This window comes from Giraffa tippelskirchi, chromosome 3, assembly GCF_054371585.1.
Source record: "Giraffa tippelskirchi isolate mGirTip1 chromosome 3, T2T-mGirTip1v1.2.pri, whole genome shotgun sequence".
NCBI classification, from domain to species: domain Eukaryota; kingdom Metazoa; phylum Chordata; class Mammalia; order Artiodactyla; family Giraffidae; genus Giraffa; species Giraffa tippelskirchi.
In genome coordinates, this window is record NC_137277.1 from 150,001,539 (window position 1) to 150,024,927 (window position 23,389).

At 36.1% G+C, this 23,389-nt stretch overlaps 2 protein-coding genes across 57 annotated transcripts in view; one reads left to right on the forward strand and one right to left on the reverse strand.

The window, feature by feature from the left end:
* ABI2 (abl interactor 2) overlaps window positions 1–23,389 on the forward strand; it is a 99,923-nt gene that overhangs the window by 64,499 nt on the left and 12,035 nt on the right. For 7 of the 50 annotated variants that reach the window (XM_081582037.1, XM_081582040.1, XM_081582027.1 and 4 more), the window contains 7 exons: window positions 1,507–1,604; window positions 4,626–4,772; window positions 5,523–5,647; window positions 6,657–6,839; window positions 10,722–10,880; window positions 19,528–19,614; window positions 22,978–23,151. In XM_081582037.1, the coding sequence (XP_081438163.1) occupies window positions 1,507–1,604; window positions 4,626–4,772; window positions 5,523–5,647; window positions 6,657–6,839; window positions 10,722–10,880; window positions 19,528–19,614; window positions 22,978–23,151 (973 nt within the window). Of the gene's footprint in view, window positions 1–1,506; window positions 1,605–4,625; window positions 4,773–5,522; window positions 5,651–6,656; window positions 6,840–8,505; window positions 8,531–9,763; window positions 9,862–10,721; window positions 10,881–11,459; window positions 11,502–11,794; window positions 11,798–19,527; window positions 19,615–22,977; window positions 23,152–23,389 lie in introns of all 50 variants that reach the window. The other 43 variants (XM_081582054.1, XM_081582030.1, XM_081582031.1 and 40 more) reach the window with 24 other exon arrangements.
* The window catches only part of RAPH1 (Ras association (RalGDS/AF-6) and pleckstrin homology domains 1), a 134,629-nt gene continuing 116,537 nt past the window's right edge, over window positions 5,298–23,389 (reverse strand). Inside the window, exons 16-22 of one of the 7 annotated variants that reach the window (XR_014080065.1) lie at window positions 21,460–21,565; window positions 20,832–20,884; window positions 18,999–19,050; window positions 18,670–18,737; window positions 16,988–17,120; window positions 16,635–16,698; window positions 5,298–6,073 (exon numbers count right to left, since the gene is read on the reverse strand). The gene's annotated coding sequence lies outside the window, so the exon portion shown is untranslated. Of the gene's footprint in view, window positions 6,074–15,105; window positions 15,320–16,634; window positions 16,699–16,987; window positions 17,121–18,669; window positions 18,738–18,998; window positions 19,051–20,831; window positions 20,885–21,459; window positions 21,566–23,389 lie in introns of those variants that run through there. The other 6 variants (XR_014080062.1, XR_014080066.1, XR_014080063.1 and 3 more) reach the window with 6 other exon arrangements.

Consider the following 23,389-nt stretch of genomic DNA (forward strand, 5'->3'; position numbering starts at 1 on the left):
TTGTTGTTTAAAAGTAATAACAAAGGAGTACAGAAAAATGTATAGCCTTAAAAATATTGCTATTTCAAAGGTATCATTTGTCATTAAAGATTGTTTTAACATCACACACAACTTGTTCACTGGGCTATTCATTTGAAGAGTTTGTTTCTTGATATATTTTTTCTAGCCTATGCAGATAACAAGCAGTATTTTAGGATTTTAAAATATTCCATTTAAGCCAGAGTTAAGTTTGACAGCCTCAGTATTCTGTATACAATTATGATTTGTTTTCTTAAATTTTGTATTTTAAAATTATAATTATAAATGTATTCTGATTTCAAAAGTATAATGTCTTATAGTTTCATTTTATAAGTATAATTTGAATACTCTGGACATACTCTTAGTGGAAAAGTTAAGATCCTTTTTTGAAGTGTTTGGCAGTCCAGAATATTAGGAGCTTTAAAATAGGGTCAGGCATGAACACACATGGTGAACATTATTAACTCTAACCTGTTGGTAATCTCAAACAACTTGAGATTGCATTTGAACTATATTCATGCATGACTTCTCTTAATGCCTTAAGATACCCAGATTTCTAGGGCTTTCTGTGTAAGTGCTCACTTCCTCCTTTGGTGGCATCCTCTTGTGGTGGCAATCCACACTTGTTCCCAGGTCACCCAACTTTCCCACACTTGGTTTTCAACTGGGGATAGAATAATGAGGAACACAGCTTAGCTCTGTGTTCTTAGCTCTTAGGACTGTGTTGCATCTTTCTCATGCCTAAATTAATCTTCATTTTGGGCCTGAGTGAGTTTAATTCCCATTGGAACTAGGACATTGCCAGTGGCCACTGTACCACTCACAGTTTAATGGTATACCTCAGCCCCACCTTTCTGGTTCAGATGTTTAGGAACATGCCTTAACTTCTGGCAGTTCTCAGGTAGGTGATTCCTTCATAAGAGAACATTAATGAAATCTGAATTGTAAGGGTGATCCACAATTTATAAAAAGGAAATTTTTTCTGTATGATTTAACTTTATATAATATTCTCTACTTATAGTGGATCAAAACTAAAGTTGCATACTTTTGGGGGAAAACATGTATTTTGTTTTCTTATGATAAGCTTGCTATTTAAAAAACAAGGGATTGCTTAAAGGTGTTGTTGTTTCTGATTGAGTTAACTCTTTATTAAAACTGAAATTTTTATAGTTAACCTATTTAATTTCAATGGAATGTAGTATCAAACAGTCTAACCAGTGATCTGTTGGTGTGATGGGCTAATGGCAAATAAAGTCTTTGCATACACGTTTATAATCATTTGAAAATCTCATGTTAGGAAGAGTCCTTTGAGTACAACTGTAGAATGACAGTAGAATAGAAATTGCGTATGAAATGCATGGCCTCTAATTTTTTTTTCCTATTTAAACCTTCCCCTCCTTTGTTAAATAGCATAATGTTATTTCCTGAAAGTGGCTCTTTGTTTCACTGCATTCAAATTAAATTGAGTTTTCCTCAAAAATTTTTTAGGTGAGTACCCAGAATATGAAGATGGGTGGGCTGCCACGTACAACACCTCCAACCCAGAAGCCCCCTAGCCCTCCTATGTCAGGCAAAGGGACACTTGGGTGAGTATGTAACTAAGTAGTAATTGCAAACCATTGCATGTACTGTGTGAAAACTAAACACTATATATATGTTTAAACTATTTTTAAATATTTGAAAAGAGAATATTTTCTTCCTAAGATTATCCATTTTGTGTGTAACTTTCCCAAAAGGAAAACATCTTTTATACTTTAAATTATACCTGGGAAACATCTCTCTACTTTAAAAATATTCTGTTTAAAAATTATTTTTCTAATAAATTTTAAATTTGAGGTAAAATCCTAGCCTAAGTTCATGGCTTATTATAAATTCCACTCTAATTCCTATTTTCAGTAACTTTTTAGTCTTTTCTATTATAATTGACTCCTCTTATTCTGACTAGTCTTCTGAAGAAAATACTGTGCAGATTACAGAATTCTGTATATCTTGTATTTTTATGAGAAATTATGAGCGTTCATTCAGTCTACAGACCTGGTCTCCGAATTTGACATAAATGGTCAACTAACAGAAAAGCTTGACCTTGTTTCTTTTATAGCATCTTAATACAAAAACTTGGTATGTCATGATCAAGGTTTGTGATCAGTTGGGTATAATATTGCCCAGAAATTGGGTGACTAAAATCGTGGTCCTGCTCTGCTCCAGCTGTGTGGTCTTGCATAGTAAGCCTCTTAGCAATTCAGTTTTTTCATCTGTAAAAGGGGGTAATATTTGTCCTCTGTCAACTTTTCAGGGTCACTGTACCATGAATTGGATTTTTTAAAAAATGTAAAAGACAAAGACAAAATGCCTTTATTACCATTGGCTTTGTGATATATGCTTAAAAGTTTTTAATTGGAAATCTTGTTTTTTGGCCCCCTCACCAAAAAGCAAACAAGAAAACCAGACCAAAAAACCCAGCAACCTAATAATCAATCAAAGAAAGATAATGTTGCCCTAAAATTAGGGCAGTGGAAAACAAAAGAATAAAATCAGATTTCCGGCCAGAAATAGGGTGATTTTATTTGGGGTGGACAAAAAAAAAAATTCTGCTTAGGTTAGAAAGGAAGAGCTCTACTAGCTTAAATAAGATTTAAGCTTCAGAGTAGAATGTAGATGTCATGGTATGTCATAATTGTACAGGGTAAGAGTAGAGATCAGGTCAAGAGGGAGTATTTATTTTATTTTCCTGCAAAATGTCTATATTTCTGTCATGTATAGTTTCTAATGGATTTTATTAGGTTTTGAGTCAAGATGGTTAGCAAGATAATCCTAGTAAAATAAAAATTTCCATTGCTCCCAAATTTTAAAGATTTACTTGTACACTAGTATTTATTTTCCTTGTGTATTAGCAAGGGCTCTGCAGGATTCCTGGAGGCCAGAGTGGCTGAGCACCACTGGCCACTTGATGGGCACAGCCTGGCTTCTTCACAGTCTTGGTCCAGCCACCATATTTTGTCCTCTCTCCCTAGTTTATCACCTTGTTTTTATCATTGTCTTCACTGTATGGGCTTCCCTGGTGGCTCAGCTGGTAAAGAATCCACCTACAATGAGGGAGACCTGGATTCATTCCCTGGGTTGGGAAGATCCCCTGGAGAAGGGAAAGGCTACCCACTCCAAGTATTCTGGCCTGGAAAATTCCATGGACTATATATATAGTCCATGGAGTCACAAAGAGTCGGACACAACTGAGCAACTTTCACTTCACTGTGGAGTTCTTAGTCAGCAAAGGTTTTTGTTCTGTTTTCTGTGATGACACAGAGCATTTTTATTGTCTGGGGAAAATTGTTTGGAAATCCATCAGTTTCCTATTTTATGGTGTTTTATATGTACATCATAATTTCAGAGAAGCCTAAACTTCTTTACAGTGTTTTAAATTCAAGGCCCTAACATTCCTTTTTTTTTTTTTTTTGGACCCAATATCTTATCTAGTGTCCCTTATTTATTTTTAATAATGTGTATATTTGTTTATGCAAGAGGATTTTGAGAGTAGAGTAAACAGGGTCATTGCAGAGTGTTCTCATCCAGAATCAGCCAAAACTTGAGTGGATGAGAGAGAAGAATATTTAAAGGAACCTTGGGAGCTTTTGAGGAAGTGAATTATTGAGAAATATAGAAGTCAGGTGAGCATCATCATTTTAGAGGAAAAAAGCTCTTTAATTTTCGTATCTTTAGATCCAGTTAAAGATCAGAATCTCATCTGCACAATATCAATTTCATGTCAGTTGAGTATTAATCATTGCCATAAAGATGGAAACTTGAAGATGAGAATTAACTTAATAATTGCTCGTGTACCAGTGTGCATCCTATTTCCTATATTTCCTTTCTTGATCTTGTCATTCTTTTAAGAAGAAAGTTTGAGAAAAAGAAGTATGCTAATGAAATACAGTCTTTTCTGTACTTCAGAGTAAATAAGGTAGAAAGACTTAGGTGATCTGTTTTTTGTTGAACTCTGTTAAACTCTGAGGAGGGTAAGAGGTAAGAGCGATCATGGTGGAAGGGTAAGGAGGATGTGAAGTGAGAACGGAAGGAGAGGAGATTAAATTATGTATTTCTGTGTGTGGATGTAGTTTTATTTCTATGTACTTATTACATAGAGAAATGAATTGTTAATGGTTGCTGTTGATCATCAGTGTGGGGGTTGTGGAGCCAGACTCTGTAGATTTATTTACCCTATCTTTGATTATTTTTGGTTAGGGAGAGAGGGGTGAGGAAGATAATGAGTGCGTTTGTGAAGTGCAGTTGGGAGAATTTAACATGAGACTAAACTAATTTGAATTCATCTAAGAAGAGAGTCTGGGAAACATTGGCTTACCTTGGGGAGAAACTTCATGCTTTCAGAATGAAGTTAGTAATAGAGAAATGAGGTCAAAGACTAAAAAATAATACACATCAAAGCCCTGATGGTGGAGAAGTGATACTTAAGGGAAGATGGAAATTCGTAGCTGGGTTTTATTAAAACACATTTTACTACCTCTGAGTACAAATTGTATTTCACTACTGGCAACTCTGAATATATTGTGCCGAGACTTGCTAATCACACAATACATACCCTCTTCTTTTTGTAGGCGGCACTCCCCCTATCGCACACTGGAGCCAGTGCGTCCTCCAGTGGTACCAAATGATTACGTACCTAGCCCAACCCGTAATATGGCTCCCTCGCAGCAGAGCCCTGTGAGGACAGCTTCTGTGAATCAAAGAAATCGAACTTACAGGTATTTTCTCTACCTCAGTGCAAAATGGGATGGTCATAGCACCATTATTTGTTCAGATAACTTCAGCTAAATCTCTCTCATTCTCCAAGCACTAAGTTCTTTTCCTCACACTACTCCCCCAAACCTCATCTGATTCCACCTCTCTCTCCTCATGTTCTGATGCAACTTTGAGCAGCCAGGAAGTTGAAAAAGAACAGACATCTCAAAGTGCAAACTTTTCTGCAAGACTGATAGTTATAGTTGACCTGAAAAAGAAAATCACTGACCAGATACGGGAAATTTCAAGTTGTTTTTTGGTGGTACTTTACAGATGAAAAACCATATGCAATAAAACAATATGGCATAATATGTCATGATACCATTACAAATAAAATTGGACAAATAATTTGTTCAGGAAAACTGTTCTTCTTATAAAAGCTATTTCTTTAGACAGCCATTAAACTGGAATAAAAGAAAGTAATATTATTTTCATGTGTTGAGCCCCATCATTTATCCCTTATATTTATCCCTTATATTTATGGAGAATTTTTGTTTTTCTCAATTTCTTTAATAATGTTTATTAAAAGGTGGCCAAAACAAGTTTCTTGAACTCAAGTTTTTTCCCTTCCTTTATAAAGAAATTCATCTCTGAAGTGGAGGGCTTTTGAATTACCATCTAGTAGCTATATTCATTTCAGAACATTCTGGAAAATGCTGGTGATGTCTTCCTGTGCATAGATGCTTATGTTTTGGTGGCTCTTATTTCTGTAGCAGCAGCGGGAGTAGTGGAGGAAGCCACCCAAGTAGTCGGAGCAGCAGTCGGGAGAACAGTGGAAGTGGGAGTGTGGGGGTTCCCATCGCTGTTCCTACTCCCTCTCCTCCCAGTGTCTTTCCAGGTAAAGCATGAATTGTGCTTCGTCTTCATCTGTCCTTTCTGAGTTTGTCCTTTCAGTTTCTGATTTTAATTATGAGCTTTCTTCATAATCAGGATTTTTTTTCTCTTGAAGACTGTAAATGTTGAGAAATCTTTCTACATTTTGCTATTTTTAACCAAATTATTTGTCAGTTTATGTTCTCATACTTCTCTGTGATTTCGTTTTATGTCTTTGGTGCTGTGTCTTGGTTGGTGTTTAGAGGTTGCACCTTGGAACGAGTGACATGTTTAACTCCAGCTGGTGTTATGACAGTTCATGCCTTTGGACACAGTGCAGTCTCAGTGTGAGGAATCATATTGGTAACAAAGGATTGGGCAGATATAATTTCAACAGTTCAATCTAGTGGACTCTTGGAACTTGAGTTGCTGAAATGCTACTGTCTTTTCTCTGAAACAGAAAAATGTACTTGTTTCATCTGAGGACATGAAACTTAGTTTTAAAAACCCGACACAGAAGACATAAGGATAGAAAATTACATATTTAATTTACTTATAATAACAGAGATAATATCTTGAAAAAAAATCATGAAAAAGAGGTTTGTATTTCTCTAAATTCTTTTTACCTGATATTTATTTCTGGAATGTTTATTTTCTGATTTGTATGATTCAGAATGGAATGCTGTTATTGTCTAGTGTGTTATGTTTAGCTTTGTATACTATTTACAGAATGTTATGTTCAAAACAACAACTTAAAGGGGACACTTTTCTTCCAGTGTGTTGACTATCAGGTAAAAAGGAATGCTTTTAATGAATTTAAAAATCATTATCCTTAGCATCTTGAATTACTTGCTGTAAACCTAATAATCCTTTAACATAAGCTTCATTCTTTTTTTTTTTTTTTTAACACTCTCTTCTATTCTTTGGTATTGATAAGCACTGAGTATCTAACACTAAGTTCTCTGGTACCTGTTCTAACCCTGCCTAATGGAACTGCCTCATTAATGCCGCCTCTCACTCCTCTCTCCCCTCAGCCCCCGCTGGCTCTGCTGGTACTCCACCCCTTCCTGCTACTTCTGCATCTGCCCCCACCCCTCTCGTTCCTGCAACTGTCCCTTCTTCCACTGCCCCAGACGCTGCTGCTGGGGGTGCCCAGACCCTTGCTGATGGCTTCACTTCTCCAACTCCCCCTGTTGTTTCTTCCACTCCCCCTACAGGTGAGTATTGGCTTATTCCTTGCAGGCCGATTCAGTCGTCTGGCTCTGGCTCCTCTTACTTGGAACTCTGGCTTCATGTTTTTAGTCTGTGCTTTGTGTAACAACAACAAAAAAATCTGCAGAATAATGTGCTAACTAGAAAATGGCACATGACTGAAGAGTAGAATTTCCTGAGGAAATCAGGGTAAAGTTTCTCATTTTTCTCATGTGCTTGTGCTTAGTAGTTCAGTTGTGTCTGACTCTTGTGCGTGGACTGTAGCCCTGCCAGGTTCCTCTGTCCGTGAGATTTCCCAGGCAAGAATACTGGAGTGGGGTGCTGTTTCCTTCTCCAGGGGATCTTCCTGAAGCAGGGATTGAACCCACATCTCCTGCATTGGCAGGTGGATTCTTTACCACTGAAGCACTTGGGAAGCCCAGTTAATAAAGGACTTCATAGAATGTATGTGGTGTGTTGCTACTGTATCTAGATGTTTAATGTTTTAAAATGTTTAAATGTTTTAAAAGACATTTTAAAAAATTCATTTTAATTCACCCATTTTGGATGGTGTATTATGGCTTAGTTTCTGTACCAACACTTTTTAAGAAAAGCATTCTGTACTGGGTATGTTTAAACCTGAGCTGTCCTTTTGATCTACATACAGCTCTGTTAGGCCACTCTAGCTACTTAAATGTGGAAGTCCTGTTATGCTCGTGCATCAGTGGAGTAAGGAATACATCTTGAAATCCGCTGTAGGCCTAGAAAGGACAAATCATCCCCACTTAGAGTCAGCATTATAATTTAATAGCAGGTGCTGGTTCCTAGTTGGCACTGAGTGAATATCTGTTCTATGAGGGAACAATAAGTTTTCTTTTAAACAAAAAGCATAATGAATGCCTTAATAACAATTACTATAATCTCTTTAATGTACTGTTTTTGAATCTCCAGATACTTTTTTCTTTTTATTAAGGTATAATTTATATACAGTAAAATTCACCCTTTCTAGTGACTTCTTTGAGTTTTGACAAATGCATACAGTGATAACAACCACAGCTACAGTGAAGGTGCACAACAGCCCTGTCGTCCCCGGATTCCTCCATGCCCCCTTTGTAGTCAGTCCTTCCATTTTACTCATTTCACTCTTTGCCCCTGGCAAGCTTTGTATCTTTTTTTTTTCCCCTCTAAAGTTTTGCCTTTGTAGTAATATCACAAATGGAAGCATACGTAATGTAATCTTTTGAGTCTGGCTTTTTGGCACTGTGCATTTGAGATTTATCCATTATTACATGTTTTGTTATTTTGTTCCTTTTTTATTACTGAGTAGTGTTCTATTGAATGGATTTACCAGTTTGTTTACCCTTTTCCCAATTGAGGGACATTTGGATTATTTACAGTTTTGGGTGATTATGAATAAAACTGCCAAATATATTCACACACAGACTTTTGTGTGACCACAGGCTTTCATTTCATTTGGGTAGATAACTTAGGGAGTAGGATTACTGGGTTGTATGGTAAATGAATGCTTAACTTTATTTAAAAAATTGATAACTGTTTTCCAAAGTGTATAGTTTTGCACGTCCACCAGCAGTGTGTAAGACTTCCAGTCACTCTGCATACTTGTTAGTACAGGGTACTGCCATGATGGCCTCCCTGGTGGCTTAGATAGTAAAAAATCTGCCTGCAGTGCAGGAGCCCTGGGTTCAGTCCCTGGGTCAGGAAGATCCCCTGGAGAAGGGAATGGCTACTTATTCCAGTATTCTTGCCTGGAGAATTCCATGGACAGAGGAGCCTGGCAGGCTGTGTAATTGTCATTACATTTTTTTTTTTTTTTTTTAATTCAGCTATCCTAATAGGTGTGTAATAGTTTCTCGTGTGGTTTTGATTTACATTTCCCCAGTGATTGATGATGTAGAACATCTTTTCATGTGCTCATTTGCCATCTGTTTATCTTTGGTGAAATGTCTGTTCAAATGTTTTTGCTTCCCCCCACACACACCTTTTTAATTGGTTTGTTTGTTTTCTCATTGAACTCTTATATATTCTGAATATGTCTGATTAATTTTGTGATTCGCAAATATTTTCTTCCATTTTGTGACTTACCTTTTCATTCTCTTAATGGTATCTTTTAAAGAGCAGAAGTTCTTTATTTTGATTAACTTCAGTTCATTGCTTTTTTTTCCTTTTGTGTATTGTGCTTTTTGATGTGTTTACAAACTCTTTACATAAGGTCAAAAAGATCTTTGTCTTATTTTCTTCTATAAGTTTTTAGTCTTAGGTTTTTATAGTTAGGGCTGTGGTAATTAAACTATAGTTTTGTTTTTCAACTCAAAGCAGAATAAATGCCCTTGTTAATGGTTTGAATAGAATCTTTATTATGTAATGTCTTTGGATCACTGAGGGCTTATAACATGGGAGATTTTAGGCTGGATCTAACTATATAAAATTTGTAATGGTGTTTTCAGAGTTTTTAACTCAGTGATTCTAGGTTTGTGTTAGGATGTTACAGATTGATTCCTAAAATGCCAGTAATGTGTATCTGGTGATTCAAATGACAGAATATGCCTTCTTATAATTGTTTATTAGTTTACATACTTTTACATTTTTACCATGGCTATGTAAACTTGACAGTGGATTATGTTTAAGCTTGACTACTCAAGATTTTTATACAGAAGAATTGAGTTTTAGGTTTTGATACTGTCATATATACAAAGAGTAAATCCTGTAGCAGCTCTTGAGTGCTTTTATAACATTCTTTAAATGAGTATCCGTATGAATCCAAGTTTGATCAATTTTATAGCTCCTGTAGATCAGTTTTAGGCATGTAAAACCATTTGACAGTCACGGAAAAGATGAATTGTCGGATTTTTTCTCTTATCGCCTCTTCCCCTCCCTTCCTCCCTCATCTCTTCTTCTTTCCTTTCCCCTCCCTTCCACCTTTTATTCCCTCACCTTTCTCTTGCCTCCTCCTCTCTCCCTCATTCTTCTCTCCCCTCCCCTCCCCTCCTTTCTTCTCTTCTCTTGCCCTTCTCCCTCACGGGTGCTCCAGTACTGATCTGTCTGTACAGTAGGCCCTTAGCTAATGATTTTAAGTTGGAGTGGAATAAAGATAAAATTTAAGGACTTGATTGCATTCGGCAGTTGGATGGATTAGGAAAGAGTGTCTTCTGTTTGCATTAGTTGTTGAAGTACTCTGAGCAAAATGTAGTGAAATTGCTGATAAATATAAACAAGATCCAGGATGATACTAAAATTAGATATATTTTGATACACTTTTTGTATCTTAGCTTTTTTTGATAACTGTAAATTTTCTAAACTCTAATTTTAAGACAAAATAATCTAACTTTAGAGAAGGATATTTTTGATTGAAAAATGTGATTCAGAATTATGCCACTTGATCTTTTGCTGAAATTTTTATGATTTCATTTAAACAAATTGGTTTGCTACTTTAAATTTACTATTATTATTATTATTTTGGAATAAGACTGTGCTTCAAACATTTTTTCTTTTGCTTTCCTAAATGTTATTCTTACCTTGTTGAGCTTGGTGTTCGGTGTTTAATTGCTGGTGTTTGCGGAGGAAGTGAGCCATAAATTTTAATTGTGATGACTGTGAAACCCTGTCAAATTACTAATTTAATAAACTCATAATATTGATTAGTAATGTATTTAGGTATAGTTTTTCCAAACCTAACCATAATTTTATTTACCTGCTTTCCTGTTTTTTGCACTTTGATATACTGTCAACTGAGCAATAACTGTCACTTTGCATTAATATTTGTCAGACAGCAGTTAAATTAACTAAATATTTTTATTTTTTAATAATCTTGGTGAGATTCAGGTATTGTACCTAAGTGTTGTATTGTCTGAGATAATTTTAATGAGAAGTGTATGTTCTGCCTCTTCCAGGTCATCCTGTTCAGTTCTACAGCATGAATAGACCTGCCGCTCGCCACACTCCCCCAACAATAGGGGGCTCCTTGCCCTATAGACGCCCTCCTTCCATCACTTCACAAACAAGCCTTCAGAATCAGATGAACGGAGGACCTTTTTATAGCCAGAACCCAGGTTAGACTTTCTTTTGCAGTCCATGGAATGTATCTAATTTAAAAATCTTCTATTACAGAGAAAAAAACCTTTAATTGCAAATGACTAGTATACAGTAGATGATTAATATTATTTGTTGAATGAGTGAAAGAATGAATACAAGGTTGCTGATACTGTATCTTCGAGTTCTTTTAAAAAATCAACATATGGTTTCCATACAGAGTTGTAGAACTTAATTTTTCTGAATAGAATGTTTTTGAATGTGCTAGTGATCATTTGTTTTTTAAATTAATACTGCGGTGAACAGTGTTTCCTTCTTATTTAGTCAGATATCCTTGCTGTAGCAATTAATGAAATTTGAGCATACATGAACAGAGTTTATAAGTAGCAAAGGAAAAGGGAAATATTTTTGAAGGTGCTTTGTGGTGGGCAGTTACACTGTCTTCTGCAGTTCTGCTAGCAAACCTCTGATGGAACAACTGTGGCTTGAACAAATTGATCCAGATATAAGAGTCATCTTTCAGTTGCATCATGTGTACAGAGGAACTAAAATAGCACATATTTAATACTTAACAGTCATTTGTTTTGCTTCTTCCCCAGAGAGGGTAAGAGCAAATATTATTCTCTATGACTGCTGTGGACGTGTTATGTGAACTTGGTGTATTTTTCTGGATTTTTGCCAAGAGACCAGTAAGCCCATGTGTGATCACCTTTAGTATTATTCCATTTTGGATAAGCCCTGAATTGTATGGAGCTAAAATCTGTCTATGTTTTGGTGAAACCTTGTTATATCCTTTGGAGTCTTGCATAACAAATTTGATCCCCCTTTTACATAAACAGAGTAAAGAATACTTTTTTTGTTTTTTACCTCATTTGATTCTTACAATCATGTGATCATTTTCATCTGAATTTTACAGGTGAGGAAACAGACTAAGATAGTAGTCAAGTTAGGATTTGAATTGAGGTCATCTGACTCTTAAGTTCCCTGTTATTTCCATTGTACTATCCTACCTACCTTAAGATTAAAAAAAATCTTTCTCTTACCCTCCCAAGGGTAGGAGGGTGGGAAGGAGGATGCCCACATTGTAATGTAAAAAGCTGTAAACAGTTTTTCATCTGTTTCATCCTGGGAATAATGCTTGGTAACTACTTGTTGAATGTGGAATGAATCCCTTGTTATTCAGATCCTCTCATTGTTTTGGGTCCCTCTTGTAAATTAAATGCCACATTTATAGTCTAATCAGTGCACAGAGGAGCCTGGCAGTCTACAGTCCATAGGGTCACAAAGAGACACAGCTGAGCTAGTGACACTTAAATAGACATGTTTTTAAAAGAAATTTACATTAGATTATTTTGAGAAATATGCATGTGCATTTTTAATGAGTCTTAAATAAGAGTTGTTGCTCTTTTCCTAGTATTTGACCAAATTACAACCTATAATTAAAATTTAATTAATTTTAAATCCTTTGGGTTATTCTGTTTTTTAAAATTTTGTCTTCATGAAGTGTAGTTGATTTACAATGTCGTATTGGTTTCATGTATAGCAAAGTGCTTCAGTTATACAGGTATATATCTCTTATTGCTGTCTTTGATCACACTTAATGATTTTGGGTGTGCCATTCTTTTTAACTCATTTTGAGCTTCGTTTTGGCAGATACGCCTGTCTTTTCTTACGTTCTACTTTTAAATCGTGTTCCAAACCCATATTTGTACAGATGCTCTTTTGTTACCTAAATGCATATTTCGTTTTTAAATTGTAATTGGTTAGATATGGCCTGTTTCATAGTTCTGCTAAAGATAAGCTCTCTCCCTGACTTCCAAAAGGAAGTCTAAACAGTGATTGCTTATGATCTTTATGCCCTTCTTTACCCTAACATAGAGTTTTAAAAGAATGATGTCAATCTAAAATGGGCCGATTCCATAATGGAACTGGGAGATGCTTCATTATTACAGTTTGGGACCAAGTATACATGATATTCAGAAAGTATGTATAGGGGTATTTCATGCTATGTACATGTGCATACCAATATACTGGTCCTATGAGAACCCTCTTGGTGGAATTTATTTGAAGCTTATTTAAGTATGTATTGTATTTTAAATGCATATTTTAACATGTCTTTGTAAATCTGATTTTGCATATATTTTGAAAGTATATGTTAAAGTAGAAAAATAACTGACTCTAAGGAATGAGTGTTAATGAAAGTATTTTTCACACTCATGGGAAGTATAAAGTGAATTGAGATTTTTGAGACTTCAGCATAATGTGTGAGGCAATTTAGTTAGTTTTTATGCACTTCTCTTGATTAAGTTCTGCTTTTCTTCTCCAGGGATTTGGTATTTGTTTAAAGAGGATGACTACAACTTTGTTAGTTGAATAATCAGTGCTTTTTTCTAAACTAAAAAAGTTTTTAATTAAATAATGTTTTTTGAAACCCTCTTTTTGCAAGACTTAATGCTTTGTAAGCCAGGATTCTAAGGCTGTTAGATGCACTTTCATTTTATCTGCTTTAGATGATTATGTAAGTCTCATATTATTCCCACTTGTCTTAAAATGGTCCTTGTTTTTTATATTTAGAATGAGAAAATTTGTTGTGTTTTCTCAAGTAGCTAATTACCTGATTTAACAAAATGATCCCAGGTTTGTGTTTTATGAGCATATTTTTTGCAGCTGGAGGCTTGACATGGCTTTGTGCCTCTGAGGAAGTGAGCTGACAGGCGGGGATTCATGTGAACGTAAATTCAGTGAGGTTTTCTGTGCATCATTAAGTTTAACAGCACTGCTACTATATTTGGTTTGAGTTTGAAATGGCATTATAACATAGGAATGAAAACATAGAACACCTGATATGCAGTGCCAAGTTCTCAAAGCACAGTAATTGTTTTCTAATGGGATTATTTCAGAAACAAGTTAATGAAAGGAACACTTTAATCAGGACATAACTGAATCCTATGTGGTTCTTACTGTTTCTTAATCTAATCCAGCCAAAGAAACAAGAATATTAGTTTATCATTCATCTTGTCATCATCAAGAGAGAACTAGGGTTAATCACAAGTTTTAATAGTTTTTGCCTTCAATATAAATATGAAGCACTTCAGTGGTGAAGAAGAATATACAAGTATATTTGTACTTGTACATCTGTATACGTTAACCTACTTTGGTAAATGCTTTAGTTTAGGCCGCTATAGCAAAGTACCATAGGCTGGGTAGCTTATAGACAGGAGAGATTTATTGCTTACAGTTCTGAGGCTGAAAGCCAGAGATCAGTGTGCCAGCATGGTTGAGTTCTGGTGAGAACCCTCTTTAGGTTGTGGGCTGCTGTCTTGTATCTTTGTTGTTGTTTAGTTGCAAAGTCATGGTTGACTCTTTTGCAGCCCCATGGCCTATAGCCTGCCAAGCTCCTCTGTCCATGGGATTTTCCAGGCAAGAATACTGGAGTGGGTTACCATTTCCTTCTCCAGGGCGTCTTCCTGACCCATGTCTCCTGAACTGGGAGGCAGGTTCTTTATCCCTGAGCCACCCTGAGAAACCTATTGTATCCTTACATGGCAGAAAAAGAGAGAGAGCTCTCTGGGGGTTTTGTTTTTGTTTGTTTGTTTTGGCGATGCCTTTTAACAATTTTTTTTAATATGCTATTTTGAGCCTGTCTTTCGTCCAGTAGTTTATATCTCCCAATCCCCATATTGTACCCCCTACTGATAGCCACTAGTTTGTTCTCTGTATCTGTGAATCTGCTTCTTTTCTGCTATATTCATTCGTTTGTTGTATTTTTTAGATTCCACATGAAAGTGGTATCATACAGTATTTGTCTTTCTCTGTCTGACATTTTAGTATAATGCCCTCTAAGTCCATCCATGTTGCTTCAAATGGCAAAATATTGTTCCTTTTTGTGACTGAGCAGTATCCCATTGTGTGGAACACCTCCCAAAAGTCCCACATCCTTATACCATCACGTTGGAGGTTAGGATTTCATATGAATTTTGGGGGGATACATTCAGTCCTTAACAACAGGAAATCAGTAATCTGGTGTTTTAAGTACTAAGGCCTTTGGTAAAAGATATCTTACATTTTACCATTCATATTATAACAAAGACTAAAAATATCTAATCCATAAAGTAGAATGTTGGCTCCAAGCAACGTGACTAGGTATAAGTATGTGAGAAAGGAATTTCTGAATGAGAATGGTGTTTTATATAGGGAAGATGTCAGGCTTCCCTGAATATTATTAAAAATAACTAAAAAGAAACATTGAGAAAGCAATGTTGGGTTGGTGATATTGTAAAAGAAAAGCCATAACACATATTCTCTAAATGATAATTAACTTATAGCATAACTGTAATCTCCAGAAGAATACAGATGTGGGAGGAGGGATTAATAAAGTATAAATAAAGAGCCATATCCAGAAGCTGTTTTTGAATCCTCATTTTCAGCAGTCTTTAGTGTCTGTTAGTGAATGCTTACTCTAGGGAGAACAAAAAATGAAGGAAAAACTGAAAAATGTAAGTATATTATCAGATGAATCAGTAAACCAAATAGACCCTTTTCATCATTAAAAATACAAGCTCTGTTTTTAAATTATGTGGGTTAATTTGCTGCTTTTTCTTGGCATAATATCATTTTTTTTTTCATTTGAAAAGGAATAACAAAAATGATAGAATTCATTTAACTCTTCTGAGACTACAGGAGTGATAATTATTTGACAACCATATTCTTTTCCATCAGAAAAGCTCTTCTTACTGAGTATGATTAGTTAGGTTCACTTTTAAATACTCCTAAGTAATACTCCTATCCATATTTAGAAAACATTTCCCTTTTAAAATGATTACATTATTTCCTCACTGGAATGTAAAATATTAGTAACTAAACTTGAATGGACTATCAAATGGATGGCCTCTAAAGATGATATCTTTAATGGTTTCAGAAATAGTATTTAGAGTGGCTATTTTGTCTAATTTTCTTAGAGTATTTAGAAAGCTGTAAAACACACACACAAAACAATGTAATAGTCTAATCTTTCTTCAAAATTTTTTACCTTTTAACACACTAAGCCTCAAAGATGTTCCATGATTTTGTGAATAATCAGGAAGATCATGCTTAGGAATTCTGTATATTTCATCAGCACAGGCTCATCCTTGAAGTTTGGTTTGCCTTACCTTTTTTATCTACATGTTGCTGAGTGCACATAAGCTATAGTTTTTATAACTGTTCTACTTAAGATCTCTCTATAAACTCCAGTGTCTTCTTGAGCTTTTCTCTTCACATTAACTTCATTGTTGTGTAATGTGAACATAATTTTACTGAATCTAAATGTGGAGATCTTTTGGTGATATAGGAAAAGGGTTGTCGTATGATGAATCAACCAGAGAAAATGGAAACAAATTGATAGTTGCTTTATGCTCTTGCCTGTTCATGAGCTACTTGGACTAGAACTGAATATTGCAACAGTTGTTCACATCAAAATCCTGCTTAAATTTACCTAAAATAGTTCATTTTCAATTCAACTTTAAGGAAGATAAATCTAGTCTAAAGTAGGATCTTCTGGTTCACAGGTTTTCTGATGAAATCTTGCTGACCAGAAAGAAAATGCTATGGTAACTAAATTAATTTGGATCATCATGTAAAAAGTTTGCCTTGGGCAAAAATAGAATTTGGGGCAACATTTGTAAGCTCCATTTGAAACTGAATTTTTTTCACATGCCTTGGACAGGCTTTGAAAAACCTAACTTGTTTTGTTATAAAGTAATTCCATTTAAGGAAGGTCTGGGATCAGTTTTTACCTGGGCTGCCGTTGGTAGACGTCCCTAAAAAGGCCACTGTGGTTTCAGGTTTTCACTTTCAGAACTAGAAAAGAAAAAAAAAAATCATTAAAAAAACCCAACTTAATCCACATACAAAAAGCCTGTTCTAAGTTAGGTGCCTAATCACTCTTTTTTTAGCTCAATACTAGATTGTTTTCTTTTTTCTTTTTTTTTTTTTAATGGTAAAAACTGAAGTGGGAAATTTCCTACTTCTCCGTTACAGGTTGGGGGGATTGGTGCTAACAGACAAGAGGAGAATTTCTTCTTATTTGAAATGAACATATGCACTTTTTCTAGTGCAGTTGTTCTCTGCTGCTGTTTTTCAGTTTTACCTGCTTTATCTCTGCTATCTTCTCCGTTCATTGTGTCTTCTCACCCCAAGTTTGGAAACCGAGTATTGTGAACATATCAGCAATTGTTCTAGGCCTGTAAGAGTGGGAGACTGACACACAACTTAAGGGTTTGCTGCCAAGAAGTATAAAAAACACATCCAAAAGGTATCTTTTAAAGAAACTTACCGATTTCTAGGGTTATGTGACTCTGTCCCTTAAATCTCGGCTATTCTTCAGAATCACAAGGTTAACTCTTGTCCGCACAATATGTGTACATGTTTTCCCTACAATTACCCACAGCACAGCTATTACCTCTCCTAACTGCTACCACCTTTGTACCTCTTGATTGTTTCTACAAATTCAACCCAGACTTTCCAGTTGCCTCCCATGTTTATGCTTAAGTTACTTGCATACTTCTTATTTATCATACCATTATTTCTTCCTGACTTTTCATTCCCTGTACTTCCAGCCTATTTCATTCCCTGTACTACTCACCAACATTAATATGGCTAATGGCACCTCTACCTTCATAGTTAGGAAGGAAAAAAATCTAAGAATATCTTCAGCTGTTTCCTTCATGTGATACCTAAATCTTAGTTACCAAATACTCTTTTTGTCCACACTGTTACTAAGTTCTCTCTTTTTCTTTCTGCTTCTATTGCCTTGATTTTTGTGTGCCAGGCCCTGAGTTAGACTTCCTGTATACCTTTCTTTTTCTTTTTAATCTTTGCAGTTACACTGTAAAGTAGGTTGCATTATATCTTTCATTTCACATTTATGGTTTAAATTTGAACAAGTTAAATAACTTGCTGCTCCAATAGCAAGGAAATAGCAAATCAGGTTTCTGATGTTAGGTGACTTTATTTATTTGGCTGCACCTTGAGGCATGTGGGATCTTGTGTGTTGTGCATGCTAAATTGCTCAGTCATGTCTGACTCTTTGGGACCCCATATACTGTAGCCCACCAGGCTCCTCTGTCCATGGGATTCTCCTGGCGAGAATACTTACTAGAGTGGGTTGCCATTTCCTTTTCCAGGGGATCTTCCCAACCCAGGGATGGAACCTGGATCTCTACTGCATTGGCAGGCGGGTTCTTTACTACTAGCACCGCCTAGGATGTGGGATCTTAGTTCCCTGATCTGCAGCAGAAGCTCAGCCTTAACCCCTGGACTGCCAGGGAAGACCCGCTAAGTGACTTTGAAGTTCCAACCTGTTGTCACTAAGCAGTCTTTCAGCTACCATTTAAGATTCCTCCCTGTTACATATCCACCTGTTCATCTTTCAAGTGTTGTACTTTCTCTCTCAGGCATATTATGCCAGCCATATGGAAATACTTTTGGTTTGTAAACTTGTCATGCTGCTTTATACCTCAAAGCCTTTGCCCCTCACTTGGTTCTCAGCTTGTCTTTCTCAACCCTTGTCTGCTTGTAGAACTCCTTTTCTTCAGGTACCTGCTCAGAGGTTATTTCTTTGTAGCCCCCTGCCCAAACCCCAGCCCCCTTCCTCACCACCATAACACCACATCATCACCACTGCCTCTTCTACCACCACCACCACCTGCAGGGAATTGCTGCAAGTATTGCTGGGTTGGGGCTATTATTTTACCTTCCATTCCCAACTAGAATGTGATTTGTTTGAGGGCAGTGAGTCTTATATATCTTTTTTAGTTTTATTAGTCTTACCTGTGATTTGAAGCTCATAAAGGTGTTCTCTCTTTGTAAGAAAATGCACATCATACTGTTTACCCATTCTGAAGGAAACCATAATTATAGAGTTAATCTTTGGAAGTTGTTTGACATGTACCTGGCTTATGTGTATATTTACGTATATTAAATGTTTGTTGAAGACTCACTAGTGCTAGATGCTTACTAGGTGTTTAAGAGGGAAAGACAGCTTTGTGGGGAAAGGAATGATTTGAATGAGGCGAGCATTTTTCTGTAGGGTCACGGTGAAAATGTCCCTGAAATAGGTGGTATGAATTGGGACTGTGAGAAACTGTAAAGATACAAACCTGACTCACAGAGAATGGTTTCGATATTGGTCTCTTAGCAGAGTGCTTGCCCCTTAATGGGAAGTAAGTAAATATTTGTTTAATTACCAATTACTTTTTCCTGTTTAATGAAGTAATGAAAAGTATAAAATTAGGATGCTGGCATGTAATGGTCTTTTTTCCCTTGTATTGATGAACATTTAAACTTGTAACCTCCAAGGTAAAATTTGGAAAACCAAACTACTCATGGTAATCTGAAGAAATTCTTTTTTTGAAAAGACATGCTATTGTATGAAAAGACAGTTTGCCATTGTATCTTAGAATAGACGGGTATATGATAAATGCTTCCTGTTGTAAGCTTTTAAAACTTCCCTAACACTTTGTTTTCTGTGTTAATGACTTATCCCTCAAAAGAGCGCCTTAAGACCGCTTGTAAAATGGTGATGCACAGTGGTTCCCCCCCATGTATGTTTGTTTTATTGTGTTATCCTTTCCTTTTAATGTGACTTGCCCTTACCCCTTATCCTCCACACCTTTTTTGTTTTTGCAGTATCTCTTGCTCCTCCTCCTCCCTCCATCCTACAGGTAACTCCTCAGTTACCTTTAATGGGATTTGTGGCCAGAGTCCAAGAAAATAGTAAGTTTATGTCTTCTTTATGCTGTAGATCAGATTATAGGTGTAAAATGTCATTTATATATGATTGGCTGAATAGTCATTCATTCACCAGTATGTCAGATATTTGATTATTATGAACAAGTCACTCAATGTATGAGCCACTAGTGTGGATGATAAAATAATGAAGATGAAATTCTCTACTTTCAAACAGCTTAAAGTCTGCTAGTGAAGATAAGACAAACATAAAATAAGACATGTGTAAAAAGAGAAATCACATCTAATTGAGGAGATGCTCTTTAGTTACCAGGCAGCCCGCCCTTCTCTGGATTGCTCAGACACTTGGTCTGTCACTGGAGTTTTAGGGTTTTGTGGCTGGCCTGAGAATCTTTCTCCAGTCCTGTGATTGCAGGCGTAAAGATAACCATGCCACGGTGGGTCCCAGAGAACCAAATTGTCAGTCTGCCTCCCAAGATGCCTCATAGGTTGGCAATGAATTTAAGTTGGCCTGTGGTCTGGTGTTGAGCGATGCTAACAGATAACTAATTTTACTGACAGGTTGAGTTTTCTTCTAGGGAAGCATTAAAATGGAAGCTCAGGAGACTGATATCTACAAAGCAGGAGATCTGTATCAGCATTTAGTGAGGAATTGTTGTTACAGAGACCAGTGAACATAGTCTCTATGATAGATGAGTTCTCTTGTGAGCAGTCTATATAGGAGGCATGGCACAATCAAAAGGTTGCACGATGAGTGTGAAATCTGAACTAGGGGAATTACACTCATGAAAGAGATAATGTCATCAGGCTGTTGTAGCCCAGTGCCTACATCTCATAACAGGGATGGCCTCACCAGTGGAACAGAAATACTTGCATTCTGTTGCTTAAGACTCCTGCTCCTTTGGAAATGAGCATCGCCAGTGCTAGAATGGAAGCTCTATGAGAGCAGGGATTTTTGCTTGTTTTCTTCACTGGCATTTAGAAAAGCATCTGACACATAGCAAACACTTTTAGTTCCTTTTTTGTGTGTGTGCTTCCACAGCTAACTAAATGCCCCCTTTTTATCGATACATTTCTTTCTTGTATTTTAACTGGTTATAATCCAGTCGTATTGGCCTGAGGGCTCAGTTCTCTTTCGGGTACCTTTGCATCTCCGTTTGCTAATTTCTGAAAATAGTCTGTTTTACTTCTGTTTAGTGGATGGTACCCATGAGCACCTCCAGTACTTCCCACAGTGTGAATACCTTTTAGGATGATCTTTTCTCATTTCTTTCCATAGTTGTATACATTTTCTCACCTACAAAATGTATACAAACAAGAAACTCTGTATATAAGGTGAGCCCTGACTGATTTTATAGACATAGCAAGACTTATACATTCAAATGAATGTTGTCTTCTTCAAAACATTCACCTTGGAAAGATATATACCTATCTTTTGGAGTTATCTTTATAGCTTTCAAGTACATTATTTTGAAGATACTCTCTGGTAGCAGATATATTAAGTTTTATGTTTGGAAGAAGTCTGGAGTTATTTGGAACCAGTTATACTGGGCTAAGTAATACAGTTATCTTGTTCTTAAACCTGTCTCTGGCTCCCCATTGCTCTTTGGAGAGAGGTCAGACTGTTATAAGGCCCCTTCTGCTTAGTACTCTTCAGCTTCCTCAGGTCTCTTTCTACTGAACTTTGATCAGCTCTTTTGAAGGGTTCCTACTTTCTTACCTTTGTTACATCTGACATGAAATATCTACCCCCACCTTGGGCCATTAATTTTTCCTCATCCTTCAGGTTCCAGGAAGCCTTTCCTGACCCACATAAAAGATTTGGTCTATTGCTGTTTTCCATGATGACTTGAAGCAATGAGTGCACTTAACTATAAATGGAAGATTGGTTGTCCATGTCTCCATGACTTTTGCTCACTGCTGTATTCCCAGTGCTGAGCATAGTAGCTGGCCATAATAGGCTTACAGTTGGATGTTTCTGAATGAAAAATGAAACATGACTTTAAAGTTATTGAACTGATCTCATCTCATAATAATGTAGCTTTTAATATTAGAGGCATTGGAGTTCAAATTCCTGCTCTTCCACTTACTGTAGGAGTACTTACTTAATCTTGGAAAGCCAGTTTCCACATCCATAAAATGAAGATTAAAAACACTATCTCCCAAGGTAAAGATTAAAATAAAGATTAAGTGAATAATGTATTGTGAAGTGCTGAGTAATTGGAACATTTTAAGTAAAAAATAGTAGCTTATGTTAGTCTTATTACACTGACTCTGAGGCAGTTTTAAGAAAAAAGGAGCAGTGGCAGCATCTTTGAGTAATTTTCTGGTATAATTTTTCAAGGTGATTGTTTTGAAAGGCAAAGTTCTTTGGATCCTTGTTTCTGTGCATTTGTTTAATCACCTTACCTTATCAATGCAACTAGGATATATTATTGATTCTTACCATAACCACATGTAATTTGTCCATAAAGTATATGCAAAAATCATGTATCTATATTTTTTCTTTACTAAAAATCCCATTAGAACTAAAAGGATTATTTTTACTGAGTAAAGAAAGTTTTGAGGTTCATAAAGTAGACGGGTCATGAGTACAGAGTGGCTGCAGATCAGAAGAATACTGGAGCACAGGAGAGTATGGTGTTGATATGGCTAATCTGCATATTTTAAAACCCATTTGATTTAAAATTCATTTAATTCAATCCCTCAGCTTAGATACTGCATTCTGACACCTGAACTGTGGAAGCAGATTTCTGTAAGAACACAATTTAAATATGTTAAATCACTGGGTCATAAGTTAGTCTGAATTACTTGAAATTCTGTACATACAAAAATAAAATGAAACAGACACAAATATCTTCATGGATGAAGTTACCCAGAGATGTTTGTGATTTCCACCCCACTAATTTGGTAAAAAAAAATATTTTAAATTCATTGAGAGGAATGTGGCAGATTATTAAAATTTGTTCACTGGACTCATAATTTGTTATAAACGGAATATGGTTAAAATGTCTAAATTACTAATATTTCTGGTAACCACTCCTCCTTGGCTATAATGTAAAGCCAAACTATATTGTACTGATCTTTCTTTGAAAGAATGGATTATGTATTAGCATAAATAGAGTCCAGAAGCTTAGTTAATAATAATAATCATTTTGGCTATACTTTATTCACCATCCATCAGCACTAACCCAAAGGGAGGAGGAAGTCAAGCTTGGAGATTTGAAACAGTGTAGTTGGGGGGGGACACTTCTCTTGCCTACTCATTTTTTTTTTTTAAAGATTATTATTTTCAGGTCTAGGTTTATATTCCATGAACATAGGCGCTTGGATAGGAAACACTGAACTTTGCACAAGTGTAGTTTTGTTACCAGCTTGATACATTCTTAGTTTCAGATGCACCACCTCCACCACCACCTGTGGAAGAACCAGTCTTTGATGAATCCCCGCCACCACCACCTCCTCCAGAAGATTACGAAGAGGAAGAGGCAGCCGTGGTTGAGTATAGTGATCCTTATGCTGAAGAGGACCCACCGTGGGCCCCAAGGTCTTACTTGGAAAAGGGTAAGTTTCAGAGGAATGTCTGGAAGGATGGGAAGAAACCTCTATGTACATATAGGAGCCTGTGTATTTTAATTAATTTCTTTTACAAGGTTCAATGTATTGAAGGTCACACTAGTAAAATTTCTGTGACTGATTTTTTGGTTGATGATTATATAATTTTTCCTGTTGAACGTGCTTTTTATGAATGGTTTCTGTAAGGCAAAAATTTTAAAAAGATAGGGTTTTTCTGGAATAACTC